Here is a 17,162-nt window from a genome sequence, read left to right on the forward strand (position 1 = left end):
CAGCGAAGCGATCGGATTTGATGGGCACGGTCGGTGATGGGTCGGTGGCTATGGGCGCGGATGGTGGAGCTGGTGTGATTGGAGCGGTGGTAGCAAGGCAGTGGGGTGGCAGTGGCAACATTGGATTTTTTTCTTCTAATGGTGCTCGGAGATTGGGATGAGATAGAATTCAGGGCTCTGAAAAATGGGGCGGATGTCTTGGATGGGATGAGAGCTTGGAAGGAGGGATCGGGTATTCATTGCTTTGACTCCATGTTGGCAAACAGAGATGGGAAAGAGAAGAAGAGAGGAAGATGGAGATTTCAGAGGAAGAAGAAATTGATTTCTCTCTAGGATCTATAGGATCCTTTTATTAATTTTTAGAGCCTCAATTTAGAAATTATACAACCATATTTCTTTCTAATTTGAAAGATTATATTTCTAATTAGAGGGATCTATAGATCTCTTCCTTCTAATAGTTCTTGATGTTCTGTAGATATTTTGTTTGATTGGTGGCTCTGGTATATATTGTTTTACAGTGATCTAGCTCTGCTTTGTAATATAAGCACTTAATCTTGTTCCACACCTCCTTTGTTCTGTCAATCAAATTATTATCAACTTATAGTAACATCACACTCCCGGTGCAAATCTTGAATCCTACAGTACAATGGACATAAAATTTGCTTCATTGGCCTTACATGCACATAAATTTAGGGAGACTGTGCATGGAATTAAACCCACTTTATTTTATTATCTTTCTGAAAATAAAATAATTTTTTAATGCAAAAATAGTTTATTTTGAGTTTATTGGGGCCTGGTACGCATTGCTTTCCTAACTATCACAAAAAGCTCTTTAAATGTATATTCACATATATTACAAGTTCGCATCCATTATAATTAGTGTGTTCATGAACTAAACTAAAATGTGTGACTCATTTCCGTTGGAGTGGTGAAATTATCCTTTGAAGGTTAAAAAAAAAAATGAATTGCATTTGTGGGGAAAAAAAAGAAAGAAAGAAAGCAACACTTTTTTGCTAAAACAATATAGGTCTAATTTTGGAAGCTCTTATGACCTAATCAAAGGATTTTGAACGAACTATTGTTCACACTAACCTTCTGAACTCCGCGTGAAGCTGTGTCGTACTGGGTTAGCAAGGCTTATCCTACCAACTCTTCTATTAAGTCACTAGCAAGGTTTTGATCTTTGACAGGATCCTGAATAAGATATCAACTTCCCAATATATAAAAACTTGACCCCAAGCTATCTCCCGGTCAACCAATATTGGTCAATTTTTAATATTTTCTTTTACTATATCTTAAATAACTTTTTAGTTAAAAATATCAAAATAAATGCATAAAATGAGTAGTTAATTATAGTTTTGTCTTAAGGACCAATACAATACATCCAAAATTTTGATGGGCATCAGCAAATTCCTTCCACAGACGCCAAATTATCTTGTTCCGGTGATCTTAAGATCATTGTTCATGACCACAATTTTTTTCCCTCTGAGAAAAGAGGAGGATTAACCTCAACCTAACCATCCACTGTGTCGGTAGAATATGAATCCAGGTCATCGGGCACCACCCTGTTAGGGACTTGCCTAATTTGACAAGTTGGCACCCACTGTGGAAGACCACTGCTTGATGGGACATGCAAACTTCTGGTGTCTCCTATTCCAGCCAGGATAAATAAAATCTTGACTCATCTCAGTGTTAGTCAACCATCGAGATAGCTAATATCTCTTCATTGTTAAAGCATTGATGCCTGGTAACTTTGTATAACCCTTGGGTAGCAATCAATTGAGGATGACTTGGTACCTTTTTTCTCTTCTCATCAAATTCAGCGGTACTCCTAAGCACTTGACCATTGATGCAGCACGTCAAGTCATCAATCTGAACATAGGCATTTCTCATTTGAAAAATCAGCAAAGTCTCAATATTGACAGGCAGGCCCCAATAGAAGGCTATGGACCACTTCATGGTGCCAAGAAGATGAAGAATCTACTGGAATCAATAGTTCTGCAAGAATATTAAAATTTATAATTTTAAAAAACAAGGTATGGCTAAAAGGTCCCCAACAAAGAAAGGAAAATGTTAGGGGAATTGGTAAGATAGGTGATAAATCTATGAAAAAAATATAGAAATAATGGATGGACCTTTACTATTAGAGTTTGAATTCTCTCTAATGGTCAAACGGCCCATTAAGATTGGGGATATATTTAAAAGGGAGAAATAAAAGGATCTTGAAATCTCACCTGTCCATCTGGGCCCTCATCATGCACACAGCAAATGCTCAATGCTGGCAGGAAACAAATTACAAGGCAACGAAAGAAAAAAGCCTGGCTTATCACTTAGTTCTTGATTAACCTGTGACAATCATCTTCGCCATCTCCTTTGCATCAAATGTGCCCTGTGCTAATATTAATAAAGTAGACTAATAATGAATAATAATTAATGTTGGGTAATGTTCCCGGAGCATTCTTTTGCTTTAGGTGCGCCTGTAGTCAGTTGTATTTGTTTTAATGTCTATCCTTGCAATATTTGGCCCCAAGCACTCAAAGGTAGTCTATCCTTGCATTATTTGGCCGCCATTTGACCAAAAATTATCCATTGACTGATCAGAGTTAACCTATAAAATATTTAGGAGATGTTTGGTTCGTAATCGAGATTAGAATGAGAATGAAAATCGAAATGATTTGAAATCGGAATCGGAATGACCAAATCCTCCAAAGCATTTGGTTCGTGACTAGAATCGGAATTGAAATCGAAATGAAAATTTGAATCCATAAAAGAGAATAGGGATGGAGTTCTATATAGATTGAGTCATTTCCATTCCATCTTGAAATTGAAATTGAAATTGGAATGGGACTCCTCCCAACCAAACAGTTGGAATAGGAGTCATCCATTCCGTTTTCGATTCCAGATCTTCTCTCTCCAATCAAATACTCCCTTATAGAACACCTGAGGACAGGAGCCATGGTGAATTTCTAAGTATTAAATAAGGAAAAAAATTAAAAAAATAATTGGAGAAATTATCATTATAACTATGCGCTTCTTTCTTTTGTCCTTTGCGAGTGTTGTGATAGGCCCTAATAACGACAGCATGCAAAATAAAAATGCCTTGACAACCACTTTGGTGCAGCACCCTTCACAACCTACACCTCCCAGTATCTTTAATGAGCTCCCCCGCATGTAAAGCATTATTCGATCAGATTCCTACAGAATCCAAGATAATTTACGATAACCACTTAGTTAATTAATTAGGAAGCTAATTGGCATTCAAAATTTACATCTGAAACACAAATGCATAACAAAACAATAACATCTTCAGCATCTCTATACACATTCTTATAATATGAGCAAAGACATCTCAAATACAAGCCTCATCATCGTGAACAGATGATGACACATAACGTAGAAGAGACGGAGGAGCCACCAGAACAGCTAACACCCCTTATTCCATTATTAATTGGCAGCATGAGCAAAACATCACAACATCAGCAGCAGCAACGTGAATTCAATCACGAAAAAAATTTAAAAAACATCGATTTAACTCTCCGGCTCGGCCTCATCGCCATACCCCTCGTCCTCCTCCTCAGCCATCGCATCCTGGTATTGCTGGTACTCCGACACCAGATCATTCATATTACTCTCCGCTTCAGTAAACTCCGTCTCATCCATTCCCTCCCCAGTATACCAATGCAAGAAGGCCTTTCGCCTGAACATGACTGTGAACTGCTCCGAGACACGCCTGAACATCTCCTGTATCGACGTCGAGTTGCCCATGAAGGTCGCCGACATCGACATGCCGGTGGGCGGGATGTCGCAGACGCTGGACTTGACGTTGTTGGGGATCCACTCGACGAAGTCGGAGGAATTCTTGTTCTGGACATTGATCATCTGCTCATCGACCTCCTTGGTGCTCAACCTGCCGCGGAACATGGCAGAGGCGGTGAGGTAGCTGTCATGGAGGGGGGAGGCGGCGCACCCACATCTGCTGAGTGAGTTCTGGGATGGAGAGGGCTCGGTACTGCAGGGAGCCGCGGGAGGTGACGGGGTGCAGCCCACCATGAAGAAGTGGAGACGGGGGAAGGGGATGAGGTTGACGGCAAGCTTTCGGAGGTCGGAGGTCAGCTGGCCGGGGAAGCGCTGCTCATGGTGTTGGAGATGAGGTGGTTGAGGTCGCCAACTGATATATAAACATGTCATTAGAATGACCAACTCATAGAAGAATTGGGAATTGGAAGTAATGCAACAAACCGGAAACTCCCTAGTTATCAATACCACCATGGTAACTCCGGAAATATAAGTAGAATAGTTGAGCAGGATGACCGTTCGATGAAATGCTCGAGAGAGAGAGGAGTGGAACGAAGTCGCGATCGCCCCGTGATGTATAAAGTTTGTCTCGTGTTCTTAATGTGAATGAAAACAATCGGAACTCTGGAATCAGTAACTATATTACAATCTGAGAACAAACACTTCAATACAAACCTCATGACAGATGTGGTGGTTCACACAGTTGAGCTTGATACAAAAATGTTGGGGACAACGAAAGCATCAAGATTGTATTATCACTCTTAAGTACTGTTTGGTATATTATCAGTGATATCATCATCGTAATGATGTGATCATCAGGTAATGTGAGTAACAGGATGATATCAAATATTGGAATGATGTATGATCACTATGTTTGATATATCACTGAAATATCATTAGGAATAGAACTTCACTGTTGGTATATCACCAAGTAGTAATAGTGATAATATATAAAATACTATAAATAGACTTAATAGTGATATTATATAAAATACCATAAATAGACTTACATATTAATATATAATAATTACTCTACAAATTGATTAAACATTCTTTATTCACAACTCCTCGTAAAAACATATAGTAGTAGTATATTATTATTGTTATTATTATTATTCGTATCTATTTTGATTAGACTATTAAAATGATATTATGATAATATTATATATAATCGAGTTTGACTAAGTTTAGCCAATTTTGACCATCCATCGTTGTCCATTAGAAATGATTTAGCTCATCAAAATAAAATGAAGAAAAAAAGTATGAAAGATTTAACATAATCCATTCACCAATTAACCATACCTGTCTATAAAAATAAAATAGGCATCCAATTAATAAATAAAAGGTATACATACTATTTAACTAAACCTGCTAATAAAAATAATTAAAATAGGCATCTAATAGATAAATAAAAGAGGGTGTTCTTTTATAGAAGGTGTTATTGAAGATGAAAAGTCAGAAAAAAGAGATAAGGAGATTTTTTTTCTTCTTAATTTAGAGTCTAGGGATATTTTTATCCCAAAATAATTTTAGCATATTACTAATTTTTTTTGATTGAAAATGGAAGGGAGATCCACGCAGATATATTAAAAGAAAATTTATACAGGCAAAGAGAATGGGGTTTGCAAGACCAAAAGGCTGATGAGATAAATAGTAATGGACTCATTACAGAATCTCTTTCGGCCTGATGTGGTCCGCTCTCCCAAAACAGTGATGACGAAAAAACAGAGAGGCCGTGGCATCATTACATCAGTGGGTTATTAGACTTAATTGATGAGATGGTTGCTTTTGTTACGAAGAGCTCAAACAGGCCACGAAGATGTGTCTTCGGACTCGATGAAGCGCTTTAATGAGTGTGCGTGAAGGGACGCCCATGCAAAGGTGTTTATGTTGCCGGGATGATTATAGGAAGGCTTCTTTTTAACTGTTGTTGCTACTGCTTTTTAGCAAACAGAGAACCTTATACAGTCCCTCTTTATGCTTGCTTGAGCATCGTATCATCCAATTCTGGATTGAAGAGATGAGTCTGCTGCACGTGGCATTTAGAAGATAAGCTTCAAATTAAAAAATTCTTCTATTTCTCTCCTTCCACAGAGTCCAGCAGAGGGTAGTTGCAATGAAATCCCAAGCTTTAGGCAATACCTGATTGTGAAATGATTGCCTTTGCTTTCCCCAGAGATGGGTGATCATAGTCGAGCTAAAATGAAAATTTAGCTTACATGCAATTTGTTCCCATAGTTGCTTGGTGAAAGTACATGAGACAAAAAGGTGATTTGCTATTTCCTTTTAATCTGCACAAAGTAAATATGCGGTCGTCACGCTTATTCCTCTCTGCAGAAGATTTGTAGTTATTAATAACTTGTCATTATAGAGGAGCCAACAGAAGATTTTCACTTTGGTTGGGAGTGATGTCGGCCTGATTATATTAGAGAAATAAGATATTATCCCCCATAAGTGAGCAGGTTATAGCAACTTTTAGTTGAGAACTCTCCTTTCCTTTCCCATTTCCATATTAGCTTGTCTGATGTACTTGTTAAATTGACTTCAAAAAGAAGATTCATAAGCTGAGAGAAGCTGACTTGGCCTAGCCGACTCAAGAACTCTCTGAAGGGGGATCTTTTATCAGCATTGTCACAGAAATTTGCTATGGAGATGTCAGGTTCTTTTGTGAGGATGTAAAGTGCTAGAAAATAATCTTTAAGCGGGGAGTATCTTGTCCAATGATCTTTCCAAAATGAGATTAATTTGCTATTGCCCAACTCAAACCAGCAGCTTTGGATAAAGAAATCACCGAGCTTAGTAATGCTCCTCCATGCAGTGGAGGCATTTGCTTAGTGACAAGAATCCCAGGTCGGTTGCCCTTAGAATATGCAAATTTAACATCAGCTTCTACCAAGGATTTGAGTAGTCTGTGTATAGACGCCACCATCTGTTTGCCAAGAGGCATTGATTGAAGAGTTTGAGATTAATGATTCCTAACCCCCCAAGATGCTTCGATCGGCAGACTTTGTCCCAGCTTACCAAGCAGTGGACTCCAAAGCAAGGTTTATCTCCTATCCACAGGAACTCGTGTCTTTTCCTATCAATCTTTTGAATCACTTCTTGTGGCAACATAAAGGAAGACATCCAGTATGTGGGGATTGAGTTAAGCACAGCATTGATTAGTGTCAGCCGTCCTCCCATCGACAACAATCTACCTTTCCAAGCTTGAATTTTCTTATCAACTTTTTCAATCAAAAAGGCCCAATCCGAAGCTTGCGGCTTGGAGGAGTGAAGTGGGAGCCCAAGGTGCTTTGTTGGAAAGGAAGATGATGGGCAGCCAAGGAGTTTTTCCTGCAGGTGATAGTGATGGTTATGCAATCCAATGCCCACCAGTGAGCTCTTTTCAAAGTTGATTTTGAGCCCTGTGATCAGTTCATAGCAGTAGAGAATAAATTTGAGATTAGAGATGTATACCTTGGAGGTGTCACTGAGTATGAGAGTGTCATCAGTGAACTGGATGCAGTGAATATTGTCAGAAATATGAGATGGTCCAATCCCAGCAATGATTCCATTAGAGGTGGCAGTTCTAAGGATTCGTTGAAGAGCATCGGAGGCAAGGATGAAAAGGAGAGGGGAGTGAGGGTCCCCTTGTTTAAGAATCCTTCTAGCTTGAATCCAATTCAGCGGCTCACCATTGACAATAGAAGCAATTCTACTTGTTTGTAGAATATCTTTGATCTATGAGCACCATTTAGGACCAAAGCCTCTTTCTTTAGGCAATGTCAACAGGAAATCCCACCTTATGTTATCAAATGCTTTTTCAAAATCTAGCTTTAGGATGACTCTGTTATGCTTTGATTTTTTCCAATAGGTGATTAACTCTGATGCCACGGTGAAACAATCCGTGATTTGCTAGCGCTGAAATGAACCTTGAGAGCCTTTTAGTGAGGACTTTGGATAGGATTTTCATGACACCGTTTATCAGACTTATAAGCCTGTAGTCTCTTACAGACGTACAGCTGTTTTTCTTTGGGATCAGTACCAGATGGTTGTAGTTCAGTCGACCCAAGTCAATAGAACTTGAATGAATTGCGTTGAACAGTCGACAAAGATCTTCCTTGATAATGTACCAAAACTGTTGGTAGAAAGAAGAGGGAAAGCCGTCGGGCACAGGGATTTGCTCTTCGGCAGATCAAATATTGCGTCCTTTATCTCGTGTTCTGAAAAATGATCCTCCAGGTTATTTAGGTCAGTAATGTCATCCTTGTAAATGTTTCTCCAATCGATGTTCAGTTTGCTGTCTGCTGATGTTCCTAGTAGATCAGTGTAATAGCTGAAGAAAGCTTGTTCTATGAGCTAGGGATCATGGATTGCCTCTCCCTGATGTTCAAGATAAGCGATTGTGTTTTTCCTTTTCCTTACGCTAGCCATGACATGAAAGAATCTTGTATTCTGGTCTCCATGCTTCAACCAGGTGATAGGAGACCTTTGCTTCCATATAATTTCTTCTTGAAGCAGGATGGCATGAAGCTGATTCTTTAAATTGGTTCTTTCTTCAACCTCAGTTGTACGAAGGCCAAAGTTCTCTTCCCTAATGTCAAGATGCTGAATTCTGCGCTTAATCTTCTCCTTTTTCTTTATCACATTTCCATTGCCACTCTGTTCCACTTTCTAAGTTTGCCCCTTAGAAATCGAAGTTTTAGAACTAGGTTTTGTGTAGCGTCTGAAGCCGAAGGAGCTTCTCTCCACCAGCCAGCCACCAAATCTTTAAAACCATGTATCGTATACCAAAAATCCTCAAAACGAAACAGCTTCCTGGTTTTCATTTGCATGCCTAGTTCGAAGAGTATAGGACGATGGTCTGAGGTTGTCTTTATCAATGGGCATAAGAAATAGCAAGAAAAGGCAGCATCCCATTCCATCGAAACTAGACATCTATCAAGCTTCACCAAGATGGGGATCTCTCTATGATTAGACTAAGAGAAATGGCTGAGCTTTACCTCAATGAGCTGAAAGTCATTAACCTATTTGTTGAGATCTTCTAATGGTGCACTGCAATCTGACGGTCCTTTCTTTTCGGAGGGAAAGCGAGTAAGATTGAAATCTCCGATAATAACCCACGGGCCACTGCATTTGCTTCTGATGTGATACAGTTCTTGGAGGTAATGCTGCCTAAGCGAGGGGTCGTTAGGCCCATATACGTTTGTCTGTAGCCAGTGAGGTTTTCTGCCATCAGGGAGAAGGCTGTGTGTCGTTGATGAGGAGAACGTGCCTTCTAAAAAGAGATCCCCGGAAGCGAAAGTTGAGTTCCAGCATGTCAATAGTCCCCCAGAGGCGCTATTAGAATTCTTTGTTTTCCAAGAGTCCAAATGTCATCCACAGATCTCTGATACATTTTTCTGCAGCACTTCTTTGAGTTTAGATTCTTGTAAACACATAATTTGGTACTGAGACGAGAGGATGACTTCGAGTACCATTCTTTGCTTTTTTTGGCATCCTAGACCTCTTACATTCCAAGAGAAGTCATTATCTTGTGGTTGCCAAACTAAACTCCTTGACAGGATCATCTGTTGTAGAAAGTGGAGGTGAAAAGGGAGAAATCTCAGGCAAGCCAATATTGCATGATACTTGCATTACTCCCAGGACAAGACCAACTACTGTATTACTTATTATAAAGAGGACCATAACCCAGTGTTTCAGAGAACAAAAGATCTTCATTGGTAACATAGATTTCAAACAGCTTCCAATCCTAGCAAAAACCTAGGTACAACAAGAACCTATCCGCGCCAAGTTCAATCTCTTCCATTCCAAGGAACTTCGCTTTTTTGCTCGGATCCTAGCGCTTCTCTTCATATAGGGTGGGGTGGGCGTCATTGGATGCTTGGCCTCAGTGGGGGAGTCAGCAGCAATAACATCATGAGCCATGCGAATGGAGGTGGCCGACGGTTCGAGAGAAGGGATATCAGTAGGGTGACGTGGTAGTAGGTGGGAGTGTAAGGATACAAATATCCTATTAATAGGAACAATACGTAGCTCAAAATTCTTAGCCATTTGTTTAGCAACTAGGGTGTGTGGCGATGACCTATCAGTCCAATCAGTCTGATGCTACCAACGGTAGGGATGATGGATAGGTTTGAATTTGAATTTACTTCTTTTGGACCAATGGGCACAAACTAAAAGTTACTGAGAAGCTTCAACTGGAGGTTGGGGAAGACAATGGTTGGCTTCAGCTTTGGTTTTGAGACTATGTTGCATGACTTCGAATCCATGAAATCTTGACAAAAGTAATGATTTATATCTGACTCTTGCACCTGTGCTTGGGGTAGAACTGATTCGCGACGACTCGAGGTCGAGTTTTTCTGATCTTGGGCTATCTTCCATTGGGATTGCATGTTGTGATAAGTACATCAAATATATCTATAAAAATATTAATTTATAAATTAATTTACTTTTATTTTTATAAAATTAATATTTTTATTTATGTTTTATAAAAAAAGATGATTGTCAATATAAAGAGCTCGATTTGAGGGTTAGAAGGACTCAAATATAGGGCAAATTGGATTTCAAACAAATCCTGAATGAAGAGCCAAAAGTAGACCCTAATTTAAATCAAAATAGGCTCAAAATCAAATTAAACTGACCTAAACCCAAGCTTAATTATCACGCCCCGAACTCAACAGCCAGTTCGAATACGTGATAGCCGCACACTCCTTAGAGCAAGCCCTAAAGAATATGCAAGACCAAAAATAATTTCTTACAACCTCAACATCCATAATATCTAATTTCAATAATAACTAGTAAAATTTGCATAATTACAATTGAAATTCTTTCAATCCTCTGATCAGATATCATGACATTCTATTTATTCATCTGTTCACCCGCAATTCAAACTATAGCCAATCATGAGCGTCCTGTAACTCTAAGAAGAAAAAGAAAGATGAAAGAATATGAGCTTTACAGCCCAGTAAGAATTTTCATATCACACTGATATAATAATATAATTTAAAAATAAGAATAAACAATAAAACATAAAATCTCATGTTCAATATCCAGAATAATTCAAACATCTATAAATTATCTGTCTTGTCAAAAGAGATGTATCATTATATATTAATGGGTGAAATACTTTTGTTCAATAATTATTTCATGTCTTGTCTTTCATTTTCTTTTGATTATCACATGATCTTTAACCTTTTTCTTTTTGACTCTGGACTAACCAAGTCTATACCTCAGTCATCATCCGAATCAATTTTTACTTAAAAGCCTTTCAAGGCTGTCTCAGGATGAGCTCCTGGCCGACTGTCCCATATACGAAAGTCCGTGAGAGGCTGTCCCAAGTATAAGCTCCTGGCGGGCTGTCCCAAGCATGAGCTCCTGATCGACTGATCCACCTATAAGTCAGTGGAGGCTATCTCAGATATAAGCTCCTGACGGACTGTTCCACATGACAAAGCTAGTCCATACCATATCCCTCTTTTTTATTTAATCATTATGTGTTGATTTCATCAAATTAATTTCGACTTACATTATGATCAATTTAAATATGTCATATCCATATAATCATGCCATCAATCTCTGACACATATATATTGACATAACATACTTATGCTCAAAATCAAATAACAGTATCTCAGATATAATAAATTCAACGATCTCAAATCCGACGATGCAAAACTAATGATGCAAGACCAACAGTAAAATAGCATATATATAATGGTGATCATGTACAGGGATTCTTATCTTTACTGGTGACTGATCCAAGCATAGAAATCAATGTTCTTCTTTGATTTATGAATTTTGAAAATAAGATATTTCACTCGACATCTTATGCAAACAATCGTATCTCTTTATGATTATGATCAAATATAAAAATCATATATGGAGAAATTATCGATAATCGATCCTAATAACACAAATCCAGGACTTCTCTTGAGATTATCCAAAATCGAGATTTATCTGAGTATCTGGACCCTCCATTGGTCCACAAGACTTATAGAGAGAAAAAATTCATGAAGAGAGAGAAAATTTTAGAGATAAAATTTTAGAGAGAGAAAGTGGAGAGAAAATCTTCGTATCCTTCAGATGAAGCAATAATGATCGAGATCATCAGAGGTCATAGCAGGATGACTCAATATAGATCAACTATAATCAGATACTATAAATTTCGAATAAAGATCGGACTGGGATCCAACTACTGCACGAATTTCAAAGCAATCTCAAGTCATCTCATTTTCATCTCAAATTTATCCTAGGATCTGTGATGCAATCAGAGAGGAAGAGAAAGACCCTAGAGAGATAAAATTCATAAAGAGAGAGAAAGATCTAGAGAGAAAAAATAGAGAAAGAATCTAGAGAGAGAAGATGGAGAGAGAAAGTAGAGAGAGGAGAGAGGAAAGAGAGAGAAAGGAGAGAGAGGAGAGAGAAAATTTTCTCATTTCTTTTTTTTCTTTTTTTTTCTATTTTTTTCTTTTTCTTTTTCTCTTGTTCTTTTTCTTTTCTTTTTCCTTTTTCTTTTCTTTTCTTTCTTCCTTCTTCTTCTTTTCCTATTTTCTTCTTTCTTCCTCTTCCTTGGCCGAACAGGGGAAGGACCAGAGGGAAGGGGCTTGATGGCTCGAGCTCTGATGAGGGGCGGTGGTGTCTGGTCGACTGTGACAGAGCAAGGGGAGGCGGGCGGTGAGGTTTGGCCAGCGAAAAACTTAGAGAAAATCAGAAAAATAGGGAATCCACCCCTTACCTTTTATTTTTCAATCATTGGTCAGTCATCGACGGCCAAGACCCATAGGAAAGGAAGACTAGGAGGTAAGGGTTCTATCCTAGGGGTTAGACACCGCAAACGGCGGCACCGATGGTCGAAAAAGAGGAGGAAGATGGCCCAGTCGAACAGAGCAAAATAGAGGTTCAACTTTTCATCGATTTTTCGATGAGCTCGACGGTCGGCGAGGGTGCACCTTGCCGTGGAAAGGAGGGGAAGGAAGAGGGGAAAGAGGAGAAGGGCTTACCTCCGACTCTGGTGAAGTCTCTGATAAGTATTTGAGATGAACACGATGAGGACATCCGCGACTTCAACAAAAAAATTCAAGAAAAATAAAAAGAGAAATTCGGTGCTCGTTGTGGCTAGCCATGGAGAAGGAAAGGGAAATTTTATAGAGGTCTTCCTAGGGTTCCTTGTGGCCCTAGGAGTCCTCCTCCCAATCGGACGTGGGGAAGAAGAAGAAGACTCCAATGGGAGTCTTCTTCCAGAAAATTTTTTTTCCTCATATGGTCTTGATTCAGGGCCCAATTGGGCCAGGTGTTACACTAATTTAGCACCCGATTTATGGTAGACTGACTGCTCGATCCACAATATCCTAGTCATGGCCCACAAAAAATTATCCTGGCCTATTATCGCGGTCTATAGAGGGTGCAGTGCGCTGACGGACTGTCGAGATCGGGTAGAAGCACGATCGGACAGTAGGGATGAGCTGTCGGTTGAGAGAAAAATTCTGAGAAGAGATTTTAGCACCATCTGACGGCTCAGAGCAAAACTTGATCATGATCCAATGGCTAATATTGATTCCTGATTTGATAAGATGTTATTTAGGCAAGATCTAGGTGGTTGGATGTTGATCGGACAGTCAGAAGACTTTTTATACACATCAAACATGATCTGGACGTATTTTGGATGCAGTTTTTACAGGAAAATCTCCCCTATTTAAAGGGAAGGCCGTGAATAGAGAGAGGAGAGTAATAGGGCTGCAGACCTCTTTATTTTCTTTTTTTTGAGCTTTGTAAGGGGTTTTTGAGAGAGAAAAAGAGGATAGTAGCCAGGAGTCTTCTTCCTAATCTTCCTTCCATGAAGATAATGCTTGCAGACACCATGCGTGGCTGAACTTTGAGTCTCTAGGAGAGTAGATAAGGTTCTTTTAATATTTATATTTTTAGTTTCTTTATTATGTAATTAAATATTGATTATAATAATCCTTTCCTTCATGAATAAAAATTCTTCTTTCATTACTTCAAGTATTGGGCTTCTTATTTGAACTATAATTTAGATTTTTGAATAACTTATCGCTACATAGAGAAGAGTCATGATCTAAGAATACGATTCATGCTCAGTGAGATAGATTATGATCGAGATCTGATTATAGAATATTTTATTTATTTTTATAATTTGATACTTAGAATAATCTATGACTATGTAGAGACAGATCAAGATATTGCGATCTATATCTAGCGAGATAGGTTATGATCGAAGATCAATCATAATTTAATAATTATATAATAAAAAATTAATTTATATTTTATTAAAAAAATCAAATCAAAATTTTGGGACATCTTTTTTATTTGCTTGCTCATTAAATTATAATTTTATTTTTAATTTGAACTTTATTTTTTTTCAACCATATTCCCACTCTTTCATATTTTCAATTTTATGATTTAACTAAAATTCTTAAAAATTCTAATCAAAAGTGAACATACCCCCATTGATCTCTATGGATTCGATCCTGACTCATCCTATCTATATAGTTTAAGTTAGATTTTATTTTTGACTGTCCACGACAGTGATCAAATTTTGATGTCATTGCTGACAATTATTGGCATGATTAGTTCCTAAAAAAATCATAAAAATAAAAATATAATAATTTTTTTAGCTAGATTACTTTATTTGCATGCATAGAAAAAATTTTTTGCTTTTCATAGTCTATTGATTTACTGCTTTTAATAGCTTAAAATAATTTACTTCCTATTTAGTTAGATTCTGTAAACATCTTCAAATCTAATTAAAACTATCTTTTACTCTTCTTACTTTAGATAACATAATATACAAGGAAAACAAAGATATCACAGAACACGTAACTAAAATAGAGAAACTAATTAAACCATAAAAGCTTCTTACTTCTATTGGACATCTTTTCTTTTTGCATTACATTGCATCTTCATAATATATCTTAAGGGCACAAATCCTAATCAACATAAGATGGAGATTTCATCTTCCTTTCTTGGTTCGCAAATCATCACCCTTCATATTGCATTGATCTAAGTTTTTAACTTAAGATCAATTAGTCGTTGGCCCCTAAGGACTCTTAAATTTATTAGGACAAAAAATTCTAAGAGTTGGATCGGATTAGGATTAGTTATTCTGATTGATGTTTAGAAAAGTGGTTTAGAGACAAGATCCTGAAGGAAAGTAATTTTTTAATTGATTTCGTTCGTTTATCTGATCAATTTTAATTAGTGTCTAAAGAAAACAATGGAGGGATCTCCATCAATCTTATACTTATTTGGCTAATTCAGTAGTTGATCTTTTACCTGAAGTGCTCGAAGGTGGCCTTAGAATAGTTAGAAGCTGTCTATATCTAGGGTACCCTTGTCAGAATTGATTGCCTAACTTGATTGCTAACTCAAAATATTAACCCTAACTAAAACTTCTTCACATCTATTCCTTAGATCTAGGACTCTTTAGGCTCTCATCTTTTAGAATTTCTTTCATTTTTTTCTTTTATCTAAAAAAAATTTTAAAAAAATTTGAAATTGCCAGTGTTTGCTCTAAGGTATAAATTATAGGGTTTATTCTTGGACATCGTTCATTACGATCTGAATTCAACCCTTAGATCTAGAAATTGAACGAACCCCTAAAGCCAACAAACCTAAAATCACGGACAATAACTAGGAGACTGATCCACCAAGACAATTGAAGAAGTACTTTATGCCTTCAACACATACTTACTCTCTTTACATTCAGGTGCCTCCAGTTGAGGCAGTACAGTATGAAATCAAGTCTAATATTATACAAATACTCCCATCTTTTTATGAACTCGCTAATGAGGATCTATACAAATATCTTGATGAATTTTTAAAAGTTTGCTCAATAGTTAAGAATCATAATTTCTTTGATGATGCTTTTAGGCTGAAATTGTTCCCTTTTTCATTGAAGAACAAAGCCAAATATTGGCTGAACTCCGTAAATATCATAACAATTACATCTTGGGATCAACTTCAGAGGAAATTTTTTAAAAAATACTTTCCAAATGAAAAGACTAATCAAATCCATAAGGCCATAACTAGTTTTTTCAAGTTGGATGGGGAGATATTTCATGAGACTTAGAAGAGATTGAAAAAACTGATTAGGAAATGCCCCCACCATGTTATAACCAAATGACAAGTGGTCCAGTGCTTCTATGATGGTTTGTTAGAGAAGCATCGACAAATTGTTGATGCTTCTTGTGGTGGAATATTCATGCTGAAAAATGAGCATGAAGCCTGACAGCTGTTTGAAATTCTGAGTGAAAATTTATTACACCACATGTTTGCTGTCAAGAGAGACCCTCCCATGTCTGGACCTAAATGGGATGAGATTTTTGAAATTGATAGTTCAATCAACATCCAAAATCGACTAGATAAATTATCTCAAAAATTAAATCAAATACTATAAGTGTTATCGACCAGTACCCCAGCCACCATTACAAGGATCAAGAATTTAGCGATCAAAAAATCGATTACAAAATAATAAAAATCAGTTGCTAATTTATTTTATGATCGATTTGAATCGAATGCAAAAATTTTGGTTGCAAATATTTTGCAATCGATTTTTTTGATCATAAAATTTTACGATCGATTTAGCTATTGAAAAATAAAAAATAATTTAAATTTATAATATTTTATTTTTTAAAAATTGATTGCAAAATTGATTGTAAAATTTTATGACTGACTTTGCAATCAAAAAAATAAAAAATGATTTAAATTTTATAATATATTATTTTTTAAAATTTGGTTACAAAATCGATCACAAAATTTTACGACTAATTTAGAGACCAAAAAATAAAAAATAATTTAAATGTTATAATATTTTATTTTTTAAAAATTGATTACAAAATTAGTCACTAAAATCAGTCACAAAATCAGTTGCTAAATTTATTAAAATATTTTTATTAATAAAATCGATCACAAAATTAGTTGCTAATTATTTTTAATTTTTTATGAATAAAATATATAGCTAATTATTTTTAATTATTTTAATTTAATAATTGATCATAAAATTAGTCATAATTTATTTTTTATAATATTTTAATTTTGAAAATTGGTTGTAAAATCAGTTGCTAAATTTTTATTTTATATTTTTATATTATTTTTTCATTATATCATTTTTATTTTTTATATATTTTATTTTTTATATTATTATTTAAAAAAAAAATCGATGGCATGGTCCATGGAGCGAGTCGTGGACCGAAGGGTGGGAAATGCCCGTTTCTCATAGCTCACGGTCCTCTCTATGGACTAGGGGGCTGGGGGTGGCATGGGTGCTAGGGTGGGTGGTGCACGGAGCCGGGGGGTGGGGGAAGGGAGGTGCGGGTGTTGCAGGGGTTGCTGAGTGTCGCAGTGGTGCACAGAGTCACGAGGGTTGGGGG

At 36.9% G+C, this 17,162-nt stretch overlaps 1 protein-coding gene and 1 pseudogene across 1 annotated transcript; both read right to left on the bottom strand.

Moving 5' to 3' along the window:
* Positions 1-17,162, bottom strand: part of LOC105054885 (wall-associated receptor kinase 5-like) — a 65,734-nt pseudogene that overhangs the window by 11,383 nt on the left and 37,189 nt on the right.
* Positions 3,269-4,500, bottom strand: LOC105054884 (tubulin beta-7 chain-like). Its single transcript, XM_073246885.1, has 2 exons — positions 4,264-4,500; positions 3,269-4,168 (listed from the first exon to the last, which is right to left on the bottom strand). The coding sequence occupies exons 1-2, from the start codon at positions 4,473-4,475 to the stop codon at positions 3,529-3,531; spliced, it is 852 nt and encodes a 283-aa protein (XP_073102986.1). The 5' UTR covers positions 4,476-4,500; the 3' UTR covers positions 3,269-3,528.

The sequence above is a fragment of the Elaeis guineensis genome, chromosome 12 (genome assembly GCF_000442705.2).
Source record: "Elaeis guineensis isolate ETL-2024a chromosome 12, EG11, whole genome shotgun sequence".
NCBI lineage: Eukaryota > Viridiplantae > Streptophyta > Magnoliopsida > Arecales > Arecaceae > Elaeis > Elaeis guineensis.

Coding starts and splice junctions, on each gene's coding strand:
- LOC105054884 (XM_073246885.1), bottom strand. CDS start 4,475: ATGAGGTTTGTATTGAAGTGTTTGTTCTCAGATTGTAATATAGTTACT. Junction 4,169..4,263: donor TTTCCGGAGTTACCATGGTG/GTATTGATAACT, acceptor TTTATATATCAG/TTGGCGACCTCAACCACCTC.